Source organism: Hippocampus bargibanti, linkage group LG08 (assembly GCF_051943395.1).
Source record: "Hippocampus bargibanti isolate YZ-2025 linkage group LG08, ASM5194339v1, whole genome shotgun sequence".
Lineage (NCBI taxonomy): Eukaryota > Metazoa > Chordata > Actinopteri > Syngnathiformes > Syngnathidae > Hippocampus > Hippocampus bargibanti.
In genome coordinates this window covers 19,190,682-19,206,960 of record NC_142741.1, presented here as the reverse complement: position 1 = coordinate 19,206,960, position 16,279 = coordinate 19,190,682, and the positions used below count along the sequence as shown (strand labels likewise).

The window sequence follows — 16,279 nt, the reverse complement described above, 5'->3', positions numbered from 1 at the left end:
TTACACACAAACGCTTTGCCTCCTACCTGCTGTGCTCTCAGCCACCCACACAGGCGTCCTGTGACATGTAAATAACAAAAAAGTTACCAAATGTGACATTGTGACATTGCATGTAGATATTAGCAGGATTGCTTTTATTTTATTTTTTTTAGAAAAAAAAGCTTTGTTTGTTTAGTGTTATTAATAGTTTTAAATTTCTTTAAGTTCTTCTTAACTACAAGCTAAAAAAGTTCACTAAGTATTTCCTAATAAAGTAAACTACAATTCTGAGAGAAGGTTTCTTCAGCCGTCATCTGTACAAAAGTGAAGGTTTCGGACGTTTCGCCTCCTATCCAAGAGGCTTCGTCAGCGAACTAAAGTCTGACTGGTCGTATCGGCCCCATTTATATATCCCTAATGTCCAGACCTGGTGGCGCCGGACACAGCTATGATAGGTCCCTACTCTCAGGTGGGGGGGGGGGGGCGCGGGACCCCCCCCTGTGGCCCCACTGATTGTTCCTACATTCCTGACTAGCGATTGGCCTATTACACCCACTCCCCCCGGTATCACCTCATCAGCATAACGACCCTCATCAGCATTGCGAAAGTTGCCTAACCTGTTTTGCCTGAGCAGGCTATTGTATGAACGATCCAAATTGAACCTCACACCACCAGACCGGTTTAATGAAGGGTTTTGTTGTTTTATAAGAATCGCCTCTTTTACCCCCCTTTCAAACCATCTATGTTCTTTCGCTAAGATTTTAACCTCATTGTCGTCAAATGAGTGGTTAGTAGCTTTTAGGTGCAAATGTACTGCCGATTGAGGCCCACTAGTATTATCCCTGCGATGTTGATAAAGTCTTTTTTTGAGAATTTGTTGAGTCTCCCCAATGTACTGCTCTTTACAATTTTCATTCTTACAATGTATGGAATAAACTACATTACTTTGTTTTTCATTTGGTAGCCTATCTTTTGGATGCACTAATTTTTGCCTTAACGTGTTTATCGGTTTGAAATAAGTAGGAATTTTATGTTGCCAAAGGACTCTTTGTAATTTTTCAGAAACTCCTGCAATGTACGGTACTGCTACTCCTCTCCTTTTAGAATCTTGAGAATTATTGGTTTCGTTCGCTATTCTTTCTTTCTGACATTTGTTGAATGACCACTGAGGGTACCCACAGTTAGTGAGTGCTCTCCTGATATGTTTTGACTCCTTTTCTCTACCTTCAGTGCTAGTTGGTATTAGTTTAGCCCTATGCTGGAGGGTTCTGATAACTCCTAGTTTATGTTGTAAAGGGTGGTTAGAGTCAAAAAGTAAGTATTGGTCAGTGTGCGTAGCCTTCCTAAAGACTTCTGTTTTTAGCGCTCTGTCCTCTTTTATAATTACTTTACAATCCAAGAAGGCTAGTTGGTTCTCTTGAATGTCCTCACGAGTAAATTTAATGTTGAAGTCTACAGAGTTGAGATGATCTGTGAAGGATTGAATTTCTTGTTTCTTAATTATGACAAAAGTATCGTCCACATATCTAAACCAGTGTCTAGGTTTTGTCCCTGGGAAGGATGTGAGGGCCTGTTTCTCCATCTCTTCCATGTAAAGATTAGCCACTATGGGTGAAACTGGTGAGCCCATAGCACAACCATGGATTTGTTTATAAAATTTTTCCCGAAATTGAAAATACGTAGTATTAAGGCAGATTTCTAATAATTGGCAGATGTGATCCGGTTTCAGTTTGGTTCTTTCATGCAGAGAAACATCCGCCAGCAGCCTCGTCCTCACCACTGAGACTGCTGCTGGGGTTGGGACAGATGTAAAGAGAGAAGTCACATCGTATGATGCCAAAGTTTCCTCAGGTTCCAATATGAGGTCTTTGATCCTCTCTACAAACCCTGTGGTGTTCTCTACGTGGTATTCTGTGTTACCAACCAACGGAGCTAAAATAGTTTTTAAATATTTGGCTACATTGTATGTAGAGGAGTCAATGCTACAAACAATGGGTCGGAGGGGGAACCCTTCTTTATGTATTTTTGGCAGGCCATAGATACATGGCGTGGCCTCTCCCGGGTATAATCTAAAATACATCTGTTAACTGCCAAAAATACATAAAGAAGGGTTCCCCCTCCGACCCATTGTTTGTAGCATTGACTCCTCAGAAGTCTTTAGGAAGGCTACGCACACTGACCAATACTTACTTTTTGACTCTAACCACCCTTTACAACATAAACTAGGAGTTATCAGAACCCTCCAGCATAGGGCTAAACTAATACCAACTAGCACTGAAGGTAGAGAAAAGGAGTCAAAACATATCAGGAGAGCACTCACTAACTGTGGGTACCCTCAGTGGTCATTCAACAAATGTCAGAAAGAAAGAATAGCGAACGAAACCAATAATTCTCAAGATTCTAAAAGGAGAGGAGTAGCAGTACCGTACATTGCAGGAGTTTCTGAAAAATTACAAAGAGTCCTTTGGCAACATAAAATTCCTACTTATTTCAAACCGATAAACACGTTAAGGCAAAAATTAGTGCATCCAAAAGATAGGCTACCAAATGAAAAACAAAGTCATGTAGTTTATTCCATACATTGTAAGAATGAAAATTGTAAAGAGCAGTACATTGGGGAGACTCAACAAATTCTCAAAAAAAGACTTTATCAACATCGCAGGGATAATACTAGTGGGCCTCAATCGGCAGTACATTTGCACCTAAAAGCTACTAACCACTCATTTGACGACAATGAGGTTAAAATCTTAGCGAAAGAACATAGATGGTTTGAAAGGGGGGTAAAAGAGGCGATTCTTATAAAACAACAAAACCCTTCATTAAACCGGTCTGGTGGTGTGAGGTTCAATTTGGATCGTTCATACAATAGCCTGCTCAGGCAAAACAGGTTAGGCAACTTTCGCAATGCTGATGAGGGTCGTTATGCTGATGAGGTGATACCGGGGGGAGTGGGTGTAATAGGCCAATCGCTAGTCAGGAATGTAGGAACAATCAGTGGGGCCACAGGGGGGGGTCCCGCGCCCCCCCCCCCCCAACCTGAGAGTAGGGACCTATCATAGCTGTGTCCGGCGCCACCAGGTCTGGACATTAGGGATATATAAATGGGGCCGATACGACCAGTCAGACTTTAGTTCGCTGACGAAGCCTCTTGGATAGGAGGCGAAACGTCCGAAACCTTCACTTTTGTACAGATGACGGCTGAAGAAACCTTCTCATCGATGGACCACTCCTGTACGACTGAGAGCTTACACAGACCTACAATTCTGAGATAACTTATTGACCTACCTTCTGAAACGCAAAAACAAAATAAATACTTTTCAAATGAAGGTGGAAGCCTATGTCGTATATTAATTGAAAAAGTTTTTTTTTTCAGTCTTTCATCTGTGTAACCTCTCAGTCGTACAGGAGTGGTGAGAAGGTTTCTTCAGCCATCATCTGTGCTTCTTTGAAACTTGTCGGATGTTTCGCTTCTTATCCAAGAGGCTTCGTCAGCGAACTAAAATTTGCTGGTAGTTTTGTCGGCTGCCATTTTCTTTTTGGGAGAATGGCTTCACTCTCTTTCTGTCTGTAACCCCCCGCCTTCCCTCACTGCTGCGTTCTTGACCAATCATATGGCTATAACCGACGACTGAGGGCGGGGAATAGAGGACCAAAACAAGCCGGCTGCCATTTTTTTTGTTAGGAGAAAGGGCTCGTTCGCAAACGACATCACTCATTGTGGCACCTCTGTGTGTATCCCGAAAAATAGTTCATATGCCAAGGTAACATTTTCATAAATTTAAAGTTCGTAAGCCAAGGGATTCGTAAACCAAGGTGTCACTGTATATATCCCTACTGGCCATCAGCATAACTAAGCCTATGTGGTCTAAGAAGTTTGTTGTACGACCGATCCAAATTAAACCTCACCCCACCATTAGTTATGACGATGAGGTAATACCAGAGCAAATGGGGCAATCAGGCCAGTCGTAGACCCCATAATCAGGCAGGACAATAAAAATAATCCGTCTGGACAATAGAAATAATCGGACTATCGATATATCCGATCGATATATCCCATCCTGCGGCATGTAAATTTTCTTCTTGCGTTCATAGAAATAGTATCGTAATAAGCAGTACTATCGATATAACCAATATCGATATAACGAGACTTTACTGTATATATATATATATATATATATATATATATATATATAGGGCTGAAACTACCAGAAAATTTTAGTTAGCTGACAAAGCCTCTTGGATAAAAAGCGAAACGTCCGACACCTTCAAAGAACTACATATGATGGCTGAAGAAACCTCATCGTTTTTTCAATCTTATATATTTTTTATCTTCAATCTTGGTTTCAGGTGTGGCGTCCTTGAGTGGGTCCCAAATTCCAGAAACATACATGGCAGGCTGATTGAACACTCCAAATTATCACTAAGGTGTGGTTGTGAGCGCAAATGGTTGTTTGTTTCTGTGTGCACCGCGATTGGCTGGGAACCGGTTCAGGGAATCCCCCACCTACTGCCTAAAGACAGATGGGATAGGCTCCAGGACCTCCCACTACCCTAATGAGGATAAAGCAGTTAAGAAAATGAATGAATGTAGGTAATACCCTTGGTCCATAAAAAAAAAAAAACAATTTGTGAGGTACTAAATAGCATCACATAAATAAGCGTTATATAAGCATGTTTTCATTTCTTCACAAATGATACCAGGCTTTTAAAAATCAAGGTTAGCAGACACATTCCAGTGAATTTGTTATTGTATCATTAAAAGAATGGAAGACTTGGCCACAATGACTAACTGTAGTTGCTTTCATACCGTATTCCTGTTAAATTAGTGCACGAGAGGCAAAACACTAAACGTACACCTGACATTCAGCGCTCCAATGATAACTACATTCAACACAACCGGATGTGGAACAACAGTCTCAGGTGTTAAATTTCACTGTTGTCACGGCTTGTGAGGTTATGCATCTTGACACCGCATCTGATGCTGGCTAACTTCAACCTCACCATCTTGCATCAGTCCCCAGGACAGTAAGCTGAGGAAAAGCTCCACTCTAAAACATTTAAAATTTTCTGGCTTGGCTGATTGTGCCCACTTGTCAAATTATAATGTCTCACCCTAGCATTTCCCAACTCAAAATAAATGTACGGCCATTATCAGAATCAGAATCAGAATCATCTTTATTGCCAAGTATGTAGAACACACAAGGAATTTGTTTCCGGTAGAACATGCTGCACTAGTATCGTTGTCAAAAAAACTGCTAAGTGGCACTATACAGTTCCATTTTGGCTACTGTTGAAAGAGTTCAAAGAGTTAATGGCTTGGGGGAAGAAGCTGTTTAAATGTCTGCTGGCTTTGGTGCGCATGGATCGGTAGCGCCTGCCTGAGGGGAGTAGCTGGAAAAGGTGGTGAGCAGGGTGCGGAGGGTCCAGTAGGATTTTCCGCGCCCTAGTTTGGATTCTTGCAGTGTGCAAGTCCTCGAGAGTGGGTAGGGCGGTGCCAATGATTTTTTCCGCCGTCCTAACTGTCCGTTGAAGTTGGATTTTGTCCATTTTTGTGGCGGCCCCGAACCAAACGGTGATGGAAGAACACAGGATGGATTCGATGACAGCCGTGTAGAAATGTTGCAGCACCTCCTGTGGCAGGCCATGCTTCTTTAGCAGCCTCAGGAAGTACATTCTCTGTTGGGCCTTTTTCAGGATAGAGTTGGTGTTGACCTCCCACTTCATGTCCTGGGAGACTGTGATTCCCAGGAACTTGAAGGTCTCAACGCTTGACACCAGGCAGTTGGATAGTGTGAGGGGTAGCTGTGGTGATGGATGTTTCCTGAAGTCCACCATCATCTCAACCGTCTTGAGCGTGTTCAGCTCCAGGTTGTGACGGCTGCACCAGAGCTCCAGCTGCTCCACTTGTTGTCGGTACGCAGACTCGTCGCCGTCTTTGATGAGACCGATGACCGTGGTGTCGTCTGCGAACTTTATGAATTTGACAGCTGGGTGCGTTGAGGTGCAGTCGTTCGTGTAGAGAGAGAAGAGCAATGGAGAGAGGACGCATCCCTGCGGGGCTCCAGTGCTCGTGGTTCGTGTTGTGGATGATATATTTCCCAGTCTGACCTGTTGTGTCCGTCCTGTCAGGAAGCTGAGGGTCCACTGGCAGATCGTGGGGGACACACCAAGCTGGAGAAGTTTGGGGATGAGGAGTTCTGGGATGATGGTATTGAACGCAGCGCTGTAGTCCACAAACAGGATCCTTGCGTAGGTTCCTGTGTTGTCAAGGTGGTCGAGGATGTGATGCAGTCCAATGTTGACTGCATCCTCCACAGACCTGTTTGCCCGGTAGGCAAACTGAGGAGGATCTAGCAGAGGTCCGGTGATGTTCTTTAGGTGGTTCAGCACGAGGCGTTCAAAGGACTTCATGACCACAGATGTCAGAGCAACAGGTCTATAGTCGTTCAATCCCGAGGGTGCTGGTTTCTTTGGAACTGGGACGATAGTAGACTGTTTGAAGCAGGATGGGACTTCACACTGCTCCAGGGATCTGTTGAAGATTTGTGTGAAGACCGGAGCCAGCTGGTCAGCGCAGACTCTCAGGCAGGAGGGGGACACTCTGTCAGGTCCTTATGGTATTATGGTATACAACTATACACCATTGACTCGTACTATCTGCTCTGAAATTCAAAATGTAAGCAAGTCAGTCGTGACCATGTCTTTTTTAGTTTGTGTGTATGTGTGTGCTTGAAAAATAGTTTGGCAGGGTAATCACTTTTATGCAGGAGGATTTCAGCAAACTTTGTTCAATCAAGTCTTAGTCTTGTCATTAGTTCGTCAGTGGAGATTTTGTTTTCTACAAGTCAGTAATAGTCTGAACCAGGCCTGATGGAGATTGACAATTAAATACCCCATGATGCTCACCCATCCTTAATGGAGCTATTGAAACTGGAACAGGCTGTATGAATCATTCTGCATACAGTGCTTTATTCAGGGTTTGAGCGTAAGACGGCAACGTCCAGTTAGTCATAGTTCAGGCAAAAAAAGGGCTTTGGTGAGGCTTTGAGTTTATTTGTCTATAATTAAGAAAACAATGAATTCCCAAATTAAATACGTGTAATCCTAAATAATTGTGACAAGTACAGTATTTGAATAAAAATTGTTGGCAGTAAGTCACAATTTGGTTTTTTTATGCCTGTTCTTGACTGTCTTGTTGTTGCAGGTCTAGAAGACACATGCAACAACAGTACAGTCAATGGCTAGATGATTAATTAATTGTTTAGACTATGCAATGGAACATATATTGAAGCATGTTTGTGATGGCACTCATTTAATTGCTTTGGTAGCATGTCCACTTCAGATTGTTGTCGTGGTAACTGTTGGCTTGAGAGAGAGAGATAAATGTCTCTGCACATTGAAAATAAATAAAATGTAAAAGGGGGCATGGGGAAGATTTAGTATTCTGATTTGATTCTGATTTTCAGTGGCCTGATTCTGTTTTTATTCTTGTTTTCAAGCATTGAGCTGATGACCAACTCAATACGGATTGCCCATCTTACAACGATCAAATCGGAGATCTCTTGAGCCTCCTGACAATTTGATTCAATTACTAATGAATGGATGCATTATTTTATTCACAGTATTTTTATCCCTTAACAACCATCCATTTTTGTGCCTCTGTTCGCGACGTGGAATGTCCTCGGTATCCTTATTTCATCCCCCTTTATTACCATATCCCTGCTCACCTACAGGCCACGGTTTCTGTTTCTGGACCTTTAGGATAAGAATCTGAGGTATGTTAGTCATTTTCTAGCCAAGAGTTGATACCGGACTGAGGTCTCCTGACAGAGTCTGTATTGTATTTGAGAGGATGATGATGGAAATGTTGGAATGGAGTTTGCCCAGCAACTAGTGAAAAGCCCAAATTTATTTGCTTGCTGAGATAATCTATCTGCTTTTGTCTCACTCTTTTAATCCAAAACTGCCTTTTAATGATGCAAGAATCACATGACCTTGCAATTAGTATGTGTAGCAGTAACCACCATTAAAAATGCATGAAGCTCAACAGCAGTTATAGTGGGTTGTTGCTAAAATGAGAACAGTCCAGGTTCACCAAGATTTTCAGAAAAAAATATCAGTGTTTAATCAACCACCAATAGTATCTGTGTGGATGTTTTGCATTTGAACTTGAATGGAGTTACTGTTGACCACAAGTCAAGATGTCCGAGGTTGATGTGGCAGCGTGACTCATGGAGGGCGTTGGCTGCAGATGATTTCGGTCGTCACAGATGGTGCAAGTCATGGTTGTCACCATATGATGGACAGGTGCAAGGTCTATTAGTTGGTTTATGTCATATAATATCAGGGGAGGGAATTGTTGAATTGTTCCATTTTGGAAACAACCAACATTCATTCAACTCAACCTTTCTCATGTCTAAATTGCAAAAGAAAGAACACCACATTCTTACATTGTGGACCGCAGCCTTATTTTCCTGAATTGAAACTGATTGTTTTTTTAAAAGACTTGATATTTCTGTTTTCTCTTTGGTATTAGAGTCCCTGAGGAAGACATCTTGCTCCGCTAACTTTTAATCATGTGGGATGTGGTATATTCACTGTGTTTTGACATTTTCAGGCAGTTTGAAGGCATGGTGTGCTAATGGCACATACTGCCAAATTACACCCACTAAACAGTCATAATGTGACCACATTCTCGAGGCATATCAATAACAAATGATCTGTGCTATAATGTGTGCTTCAGCAACCCATATCATAGAAAGAGAAGGGCCTACTCAAACTACGTGTAATGGTGCAATTTGGCGGGTATATTTTCCAATTGCATTGCACTGCCTAGCACACGGAGTAATTGTGTGGCGTTTTCATGTTAATAGTACACTATAGTGATGTGCAATCCGACAAAAAGCGTTCCTCTTTCAGGGAAGAGGATGATTGTCCTATTTTCTACCAGATCTTTCTCCACGAGCTGCTCTATGTTGAGTTGTACTGTTATCGCAGCAAGCTAGCCCGTGTGTGTTGTAATCTAATGTGTTCTTGAGCATGGTTTCGTAGAACAGACGATATGCTCTATGTGCGTGGCATTTTCAGTGGGGTGCAGTGTCGGATGACACATTTCAAAGGGCTACGCATTGAGTCAACCACTCGTGATCAAAGTGCGTCAATGTATTGAGGAGGATTGAAGTCTTTATTTTCTTCCCCAACTGCCCTGTGTCAATTCACTGATATTCTCTCCACCACACTATGACAAAATATACTATCTTAACTCATTCGATGCCATTCCCGAATTTATGCAGGAATTGAAAAGTGTGACGTGGAGCGCCATTTCCGAATGGGTTTTGGCTTTTTTTCCGGGGGGGGGGCACAAACTATACTTGCACTAGAGTACTTTCTGAGTGGTTGACAGTGACTTATTTTGTGGCAATATGAGGTGTCTTGACGTGCTTTTTTAAAGCAACCTCTTAATCATTTCTGTGATTTATTTAATGGCAAATACAACAATATTGGAATCACCACACATGTAAGGATACAAAAAATGTTTCACTGTGTCATTAAGGGGTTTTAATTTCATTTTATTCACAAAATATTTGCATTATCATGATTGATGCACTGAATACAGAGGCTCACAGCACCAACACAACATTTCTTGAGCGCACAAATGTGTCATGCTCAATTTTAAAGCCCTTAAAACAGTCACATGTGTTTGCACTAAAATCAGCTGATTGCAAGGAAAAGAGAAACGGATGCCGGTTCATATTGGGTACGTCAACCTCGGTGCATAATGACCTATTAAACGCAGTACACACGTTGTATTGTAACACGCACAGTCATAAAAGCTGAGCGGCACAATGGTGCACATCACTGTTAGTTTTTCGTGCTGCAGCTATTGCGAAAGCAGCAGAAGCAGTTTTTGTGCATTGAACCCACCAGTGAAGCTAGAATCCTCCCTCCCATTTTTTTCAATTTGATATCTCAGGGTTTCATGTGCCGTCTTCATTGCACTTGTGGCGACTGATATAAAGTAAAATTAGCATCGGACCATTAAATGCAATAATCGGCGGAACAAACGGTGAAACCAAAATAGCATTCCACTCAAATTATTCTGGCCAATTAAGTACTTTAATTGTGGGCCAACGTTGCACAATGAATTGTGACGAAATGTTATTAACATCAAGTGAAAGCACACTCTCCTACTCTTTTCGCTAATAATGAATCACAGCCTGTATGATGAGACCTTCAAGTCAGAATCAAATGTTCGAGCGGCGGAGGTGTCATCAGGCAGTTTTTTTATACTTCATCCTCGCAACATCACAGCTCTCTTCTTTCTTCCAAACGCCCTTCAAGCCTATTTGACAAAATGCAGGGCTTCAGCTGCCACAACGGAGCCTTTGCTGCTGTCCAGGCTGGTGGCCAACCTGAAGCCAGATTTCAAGGCTAGCATCACGGTCTCGAGTTTCAGGCAGTCAAGCGTGCACAAGAATGTGCTGTCCTCCTTCAGAACGAGCCGCGAGCCCGGCTCTGACTTGATGAAATGTCTGAACTGGATCACATTGGAAGACACCTCAAATTCTTCCGGAAAGCCATCCAGCCGACTCTTTGAGATCTGCACCAGCCGCCCTTTGACCTTTTCAATGAAGGTGTGATCACTGCAGTACACCTTGAGACCTTGTGACCTCTCGTGGCTATCTGTCATCTCCAAAAAGGCAGGCTCCCGCTGAGCAGCCCTGTGACTTTCCCACTCAGCCACGGCTTCGACCAGTTCAACCAGACGGTAAAAATCGGCCTCTCTTCGGAGGAGCCCCGCCTCCCGGAAGTCGTCTGGTAGCTGGAGCTCTCCAGTTCGGAGGTAGTTGAGCACATGCCGGAAAACTGGACCGTCTCTGTCAATGAAGGGGTTTCCCATGGAATCCATGTGCTGGACGGGCTTCTTACCATTGGCCAGTTCTTCCAGAAAGGTTCCCTGGTGCTTCGCGAGGGTGCTCCGGTGAGCGGTGTACAGGAAGCCCCCGACGTTGATTGTGATCGTGCCCGACGTGGGCTTCTTGAAGCTCTTGCTGGGCTGCAGCAGGTCAGGGTTGATGTGTCTCAATTCACTTTCCATCCTCCTGAGATTCCATTCCATTCTCACCTAGCCTCTCCAGCTTGGACCTCAGCCTCCTCAGAGCTGGTGTATATGCATGTGTGCAAGCTGCGCTGATTGGATTAGTGGTGGTCTTTTTTTTCTTTTGAGATGTGAGAATGAGACTCCGACACTATGATCAGTCTTCGGCTCGCCACCTCGTGATAACGGGTATGTTTTAAAAAGTGTGGAGTTGAATCCTGTCAGGCAGAGTACCTCCTGTGGACTGATCGTTCGAAAAAGAGAAAGAGGGTCTCTTTATTGGTCTCTTTCTCACTCCCTCTCTCTCTCTCTCTCTCTCTGTCTCCCTCCCCTTGAGTGGGTGAGCAGACTGTACCTCTCTCTTTCTCTCTCTCTCGCACGCACACACACACACACACATTCATACATGCATTCGTACCAAATGAGTATGGGAGTAAATAGCGGAGGGGTATGAACTCTAGTCTGTTTTTTTTTCACTCACAAAAGGTACAGAACTAAGCTCTGCCCATTAGTGTGCATATATACACACACACTTACATGTTCGCACCCTCTCAATCAATTGGAGAATCTGAAATTGGGACTGTGTATATAAAAGATCTTACAGACTTGTTTTTCCTCTGCATTTGTTATGGTGCTTTATTCCCTACTAATTGCAAAGCAACACAGTGTTATGTTAATAGGTCGATTTTATCTTGGTCCCATAACTCAAGGCTTCTTTTGTTCGGGAGCGCTCGTGTGTGTGTGTGTGTGTGTGTGTGTGTGTGTGTGTGTGTGTGTGTGTGTGTGTGTGTGTGTGTGTGTGCGTGCGTGCGTGCGTGCGTGCGTGCGTGCGTGCGTGCGTGCGTGCGTGCGTGCGTGCGTGCGTGCGTGCGTGCGTGCGTGCGTGCGTGCGTGCGTGCGTGCGTGCGTGCGTGCGTGTGTGCGTGCGTGCGTGTGTGTGTGTGTGCTTGTTTGTATTTATTGGGCCGATTGTGTTGGAGGCACATAATGGTAAATTGAGTTTCACTTTTGGACCTCCCCAATATACTGTAAAGCAGGGGTGCTCACACTTTTTCAGCATACGAGCTACTTATAAAAACTACCAAGTCAAAATGATCTACCCACGACAAAAATGCAAAACATAATTATTTTCAAATGTTTTAAGGATTCTTTGTATGTACAATACGTCTGTGGTGGTTCTTAATTTGGTTCTCAAATTTGTACAGATGATGGCTGAAGAAACCTTCTCATCGTTGTATGTACAATGTATGTTGATTTACCTTGCATAACTGAATAAGCCAATATTGCACAACACACATAATAACTATATATACATAACATAATAAATAATTATTAACATTTTTTGTAATTACCTGAGTTTACTTTGATGACTTGCACTGAATTGAATCAGCCAGGGATGCATAGTCCATACAGTAGCTACTGACAGCCAGCCTCAAGCACATTTCCAAATGTTCTTCATTCATGGTGGAACGGTATTTGGACTTAATGATCTTCATGTAGGAAAAGGCTGACTCACATAAATCAGTGGAGCCGAATAATGCAGTCAAGGAGGTAGCTCATTTCCTCATGTTGGGGTACTTTTCCTGTGTGAGTAAATTACAGAACTGCCCATGAGCCCTGGACTTCAGCAGTGAGAACACTCACAATCTCCTTTCAATCTTTCCACATTTGCTGGGTTAAATCCTCAGCCATGGCTTCACAGCGCAGACAGCTGCAGAGTTTTGATTGAAGAAAATATCTCTGCCTTATTTTTAAATCTCTGAACAAGGAGTCAGCTGATTCAACGAATGCTTCTTTTACCATCTCTCCGCCTTGGAAGGACTTATTGTTTATAACGATGGCGTGACTCACCCGGAACAATGTTTTGGTTGGCGGCTTTCGCTTTTGAAGTATGTTGAGTGAAAAATGACTGCTGTCCGGACAACTGCGATTTTAGTTCGTTCACCGTACTCTTTCTCAGCTGGCTTTTCAGCGGGAAGTCAATGTCGTATTTTCCATGAACAGTCCGAAAATGCCGCTCCACATTTTCCCATTTCGTATGAAAGTAATATGTTTTACCCCCTTACTTTATCCAGGTTTCTCACTCATTTTGATCACCATATGTTTTAGCAAAGGCTTAAAATCTGAGGTAATTCGCTGACTAGCTTGTAAATTTTGCTGCGTTTAGCGCCGTTGTTTACGCATGCACGGAGACCTAAAGGTAAAAAATCAGTTGTCATCTGAATGGTTGCCCTGTATGTCAATCAAGTGACGGGATGTTTGATAGGCTGACAAATGTTTTTTTTACTGTCACGCTGCGATCGACCAGTACTACCTCCGCGATCGACCGGTAGATTGCGATCGACGTAATGAGCACCCCTGCTGTAAAGCATTAAATGTTAATGTTTATTTATAGAATGTGATCTACTGAATGACAGGTGCGCTCATGTGACAGGTGATACCAAAATTAATGACTGTCCGTGTTCAAAACCTGAAATAGATTTTCACAGGCACGATCTACCATGTATAGCAAGGGTGTCAAACTTTATTTTTGCCGCGGGCCACTATGTACAGTAAAGTCTCGTTATATCGATATTCTCGGGAGTCAGAAAAAATATCGATATAACCGGACTATCGATATATCCGATCCTGCGGCATGTAGATTTTCTCCTTGCGTTCATAGAAATAGTATCGTAATAAGCAGTACTATCGATATAACCAATATCGATATAACGAGACTTTACTGTAGTTACGGTTTCCTCTCGAGGGCCGTTGTGAATTTGGAGAAGACCATAACATGTTTAATCCCCTCCACATATTACATATTAAGTGCAACAAATTAATGAACAACTAGTTATGAAGTCAACAATAATGACTGTTATTGTGCTTCACTTGGGAGAATTTGAAATTTGGGATCGGTCTTTAGCAAGCGTCACGGAATTTCACAAGTTTGATTTGCTTTCGCGGGCCAAACAAAATGATGTGGCGGGCCAAATTTGCCCCCGTGGCCTTGACTTTGACACCTGTAATGTTCAAGGAAATGCATATTTTTGTCATACTGCATTTTCATATTTCATATGTTCTTCTTGTCAGGACATTCATCTCCCATAAAACCATAATGCTTACTAAGTTGATATCATTTTTGGAAATGTGGCTAGTCGGAGAGAGGCCTTATTGATGATTATCTTAAACATTTGAGTACATTGACCGACGAAGATATGATTCGCGTGTGGGGGTGTACGCACACTTATGTGTGTGTCTGTGGTAGTTTTCGCATCATCAACAACTTGTGGAGTTATTATCAAACTACACTCAGTCAGAATTGCAAACGAGCCAAGTTGAACTGGGTGGACTTACCTTCTTTTCTTTACGATGGCCTGTTGAGCATGCTCATTATCAGGCTGTGTTTGCTCAGCAGGTGAATCTGACTGAATTACATTTCCCAAAATGCTGCTGCTGCAAAAAAAAAATGGATGTTCCTTCCCTCTTTCAGGTGGTGAATAATTCATTAAGGAGCAGTAACAGCTCTTGGTGAAACACAGTCACTTGACTGCTGTGAAGCTGGCATGGCAACCACTTAAAATAGGGTCCTCGTTGAGCTCAGAGCTGTCAGTCTCATCTTTTATCCTTGCAGAAGCCTTTCTTTGGCATAGATCCTCCATCTATAGATATAATAGACCCAACTAACCACGTTTTCAGAAGGTAAATTTAAATGATCAGAAAACTCATCAAAAATACAGATTTTTCCCAGCTATGATCAACACAGCCAACCATACAGCTTGTTCCTCACAGCAAAATGCAATAATTATCAAAGAGCCAACATTTTATTCTAGTGAATTCTTATTTGTCAAAAGAGGTGAAGTATACTACTTCACCTACAAGTTGAAAAACTAATAATTTGTGTGCATTGAAAACATTAGTGGATATTGTATCCACCCCGGTCCCTCATACTGATGTCCAAAACATTTATTATGGAACATCATGAAAACTAAAAGACATTGAAACAACAATCGACATTACTACAATATGTTCGACAAGACGTACAGTAAATAAGCAAATTAATAAGATACCGTGTCGACAAACTGCAATGATGTTGAATAGACTGTAATTCTATCTCTCTCTCTCTCTCTCTCTCTCTCTCTCTCTCTCTCTCTCTCTCTCTCTCTCTCTCTCTCAACAAGCCGAAAAAATATATATTTTTGTAGTCATGGCAACCAATGACTCATCATTTGCGCCAGTTACACATATTTTGTAGGATGTAATATTTAATATAGCTTTTGTAAGATTGAAAAGGACATTGTGGTTTTATGACTGTAATTACTACTGTACCTATTTGAATGCTTATTAGACAGAAACAGTACTGCAATTGCAGCATGTGCTTGAGCTACGCTTTTTATTTTTTGCACCAACCCTCACATTTAACTGTCGGTAACCTGAACCACATTAAAAGGAGTGTGTGGACATTAATTTCATCGGCGAAGTTGTGGCCAGTGTAGACCAGGGGTCGGGAACCTTTTTGACTGAGAGAGCCATAAAAGTAGAAATTATTTTTCAGTGAGAGCCACACACACACACACACACACACACACACACACACACACACACACACACACACACACACACACACACGCACGCACGGCCACTTTTCAACAAAATATCAGATCGTATTATTTCCAAATAACTTTGTGATAGTACTCACCATTAACATGACTGGTTTTCCGTTCCTCATGATTGGTAAAAATCCAGCCAAATGATTGGAATGAAAGTCAATTTGCGGGTCCGTACGCAAAGTTATTGCTAGCGACCCTGCACACGGCTCATTAGCTTCCACACTTGCTTTCTGCTGTCTCTCACAGAAGTATATTGATGCTAATGTTAGCATGAGGCTTGTCAAAGTGCCACTGACATTCGACTGTTTCATCGATGGTATTGTTTTATTGCAAATTAGAATCAGAACCTTTTTTCTCCACAAAGGCGATTCCTTTCAACCTGAACAATACGAAACTCGTAACAACTGCAGCCCAAACAGGAAATGAACAGCAAAAAAGCGAGAATATTTATTTAGTCAGATGCATACATGACTCGCGAACTATAGGTTCCCGACCCCTGGTGTAGAAAATAAGCTTAGAGACAAAATGCTGATTACGAACCTCCACTTTGTACCTTTGCCTTCTCAAACATATTGGAGAACTTGCACAGCGATAGTAACGTTTCTGATTAAGG

At 42.4% G+C, this 16,279-nt stretch overlaps 2 protein-coding genes across 2 annotated transcripts in view; one reads left to right on the top strand and one right to left on the bottom strand.

Annotated features, from left to right (window-relative positions):
• Nucleotides 1–16,279, top strand: part of LOC148894723 (general transcription factor IIF subunit 2-like) — a 45,465-nt gene that overhangs the window by 9,996 nt on the left and 19,190 nt on the right. The gene's annotated exons all lie outside the window — the stretch shown is intronic.
• Nucleotides 9,534–11,316, bottom strand: kctd4 (potassium channel tetramerization domain containing 4). Its single transcript, XM_089001922.1, has one exon. It carries the CDS (start codon nucleotides 11,096–11,098, stop codon nucleotides 10,322–10,324), a length of 777 nt encoding a protein of 258 aa, XP_088858048.1. The 5' UTR covers nucleotides 11,099–11,316; the 3' UTR covers nucleotides 9,534–10,321.

Excerpts from the sequence above, each read along its gene's own strand:
- kctd4 (XM_089001922.1), bottom strand. The coding sequence starts at position 11,098 with ATGGAATGGAATCTCAGGAGGATGGAAAGTGAATTGAGACACATCAAC.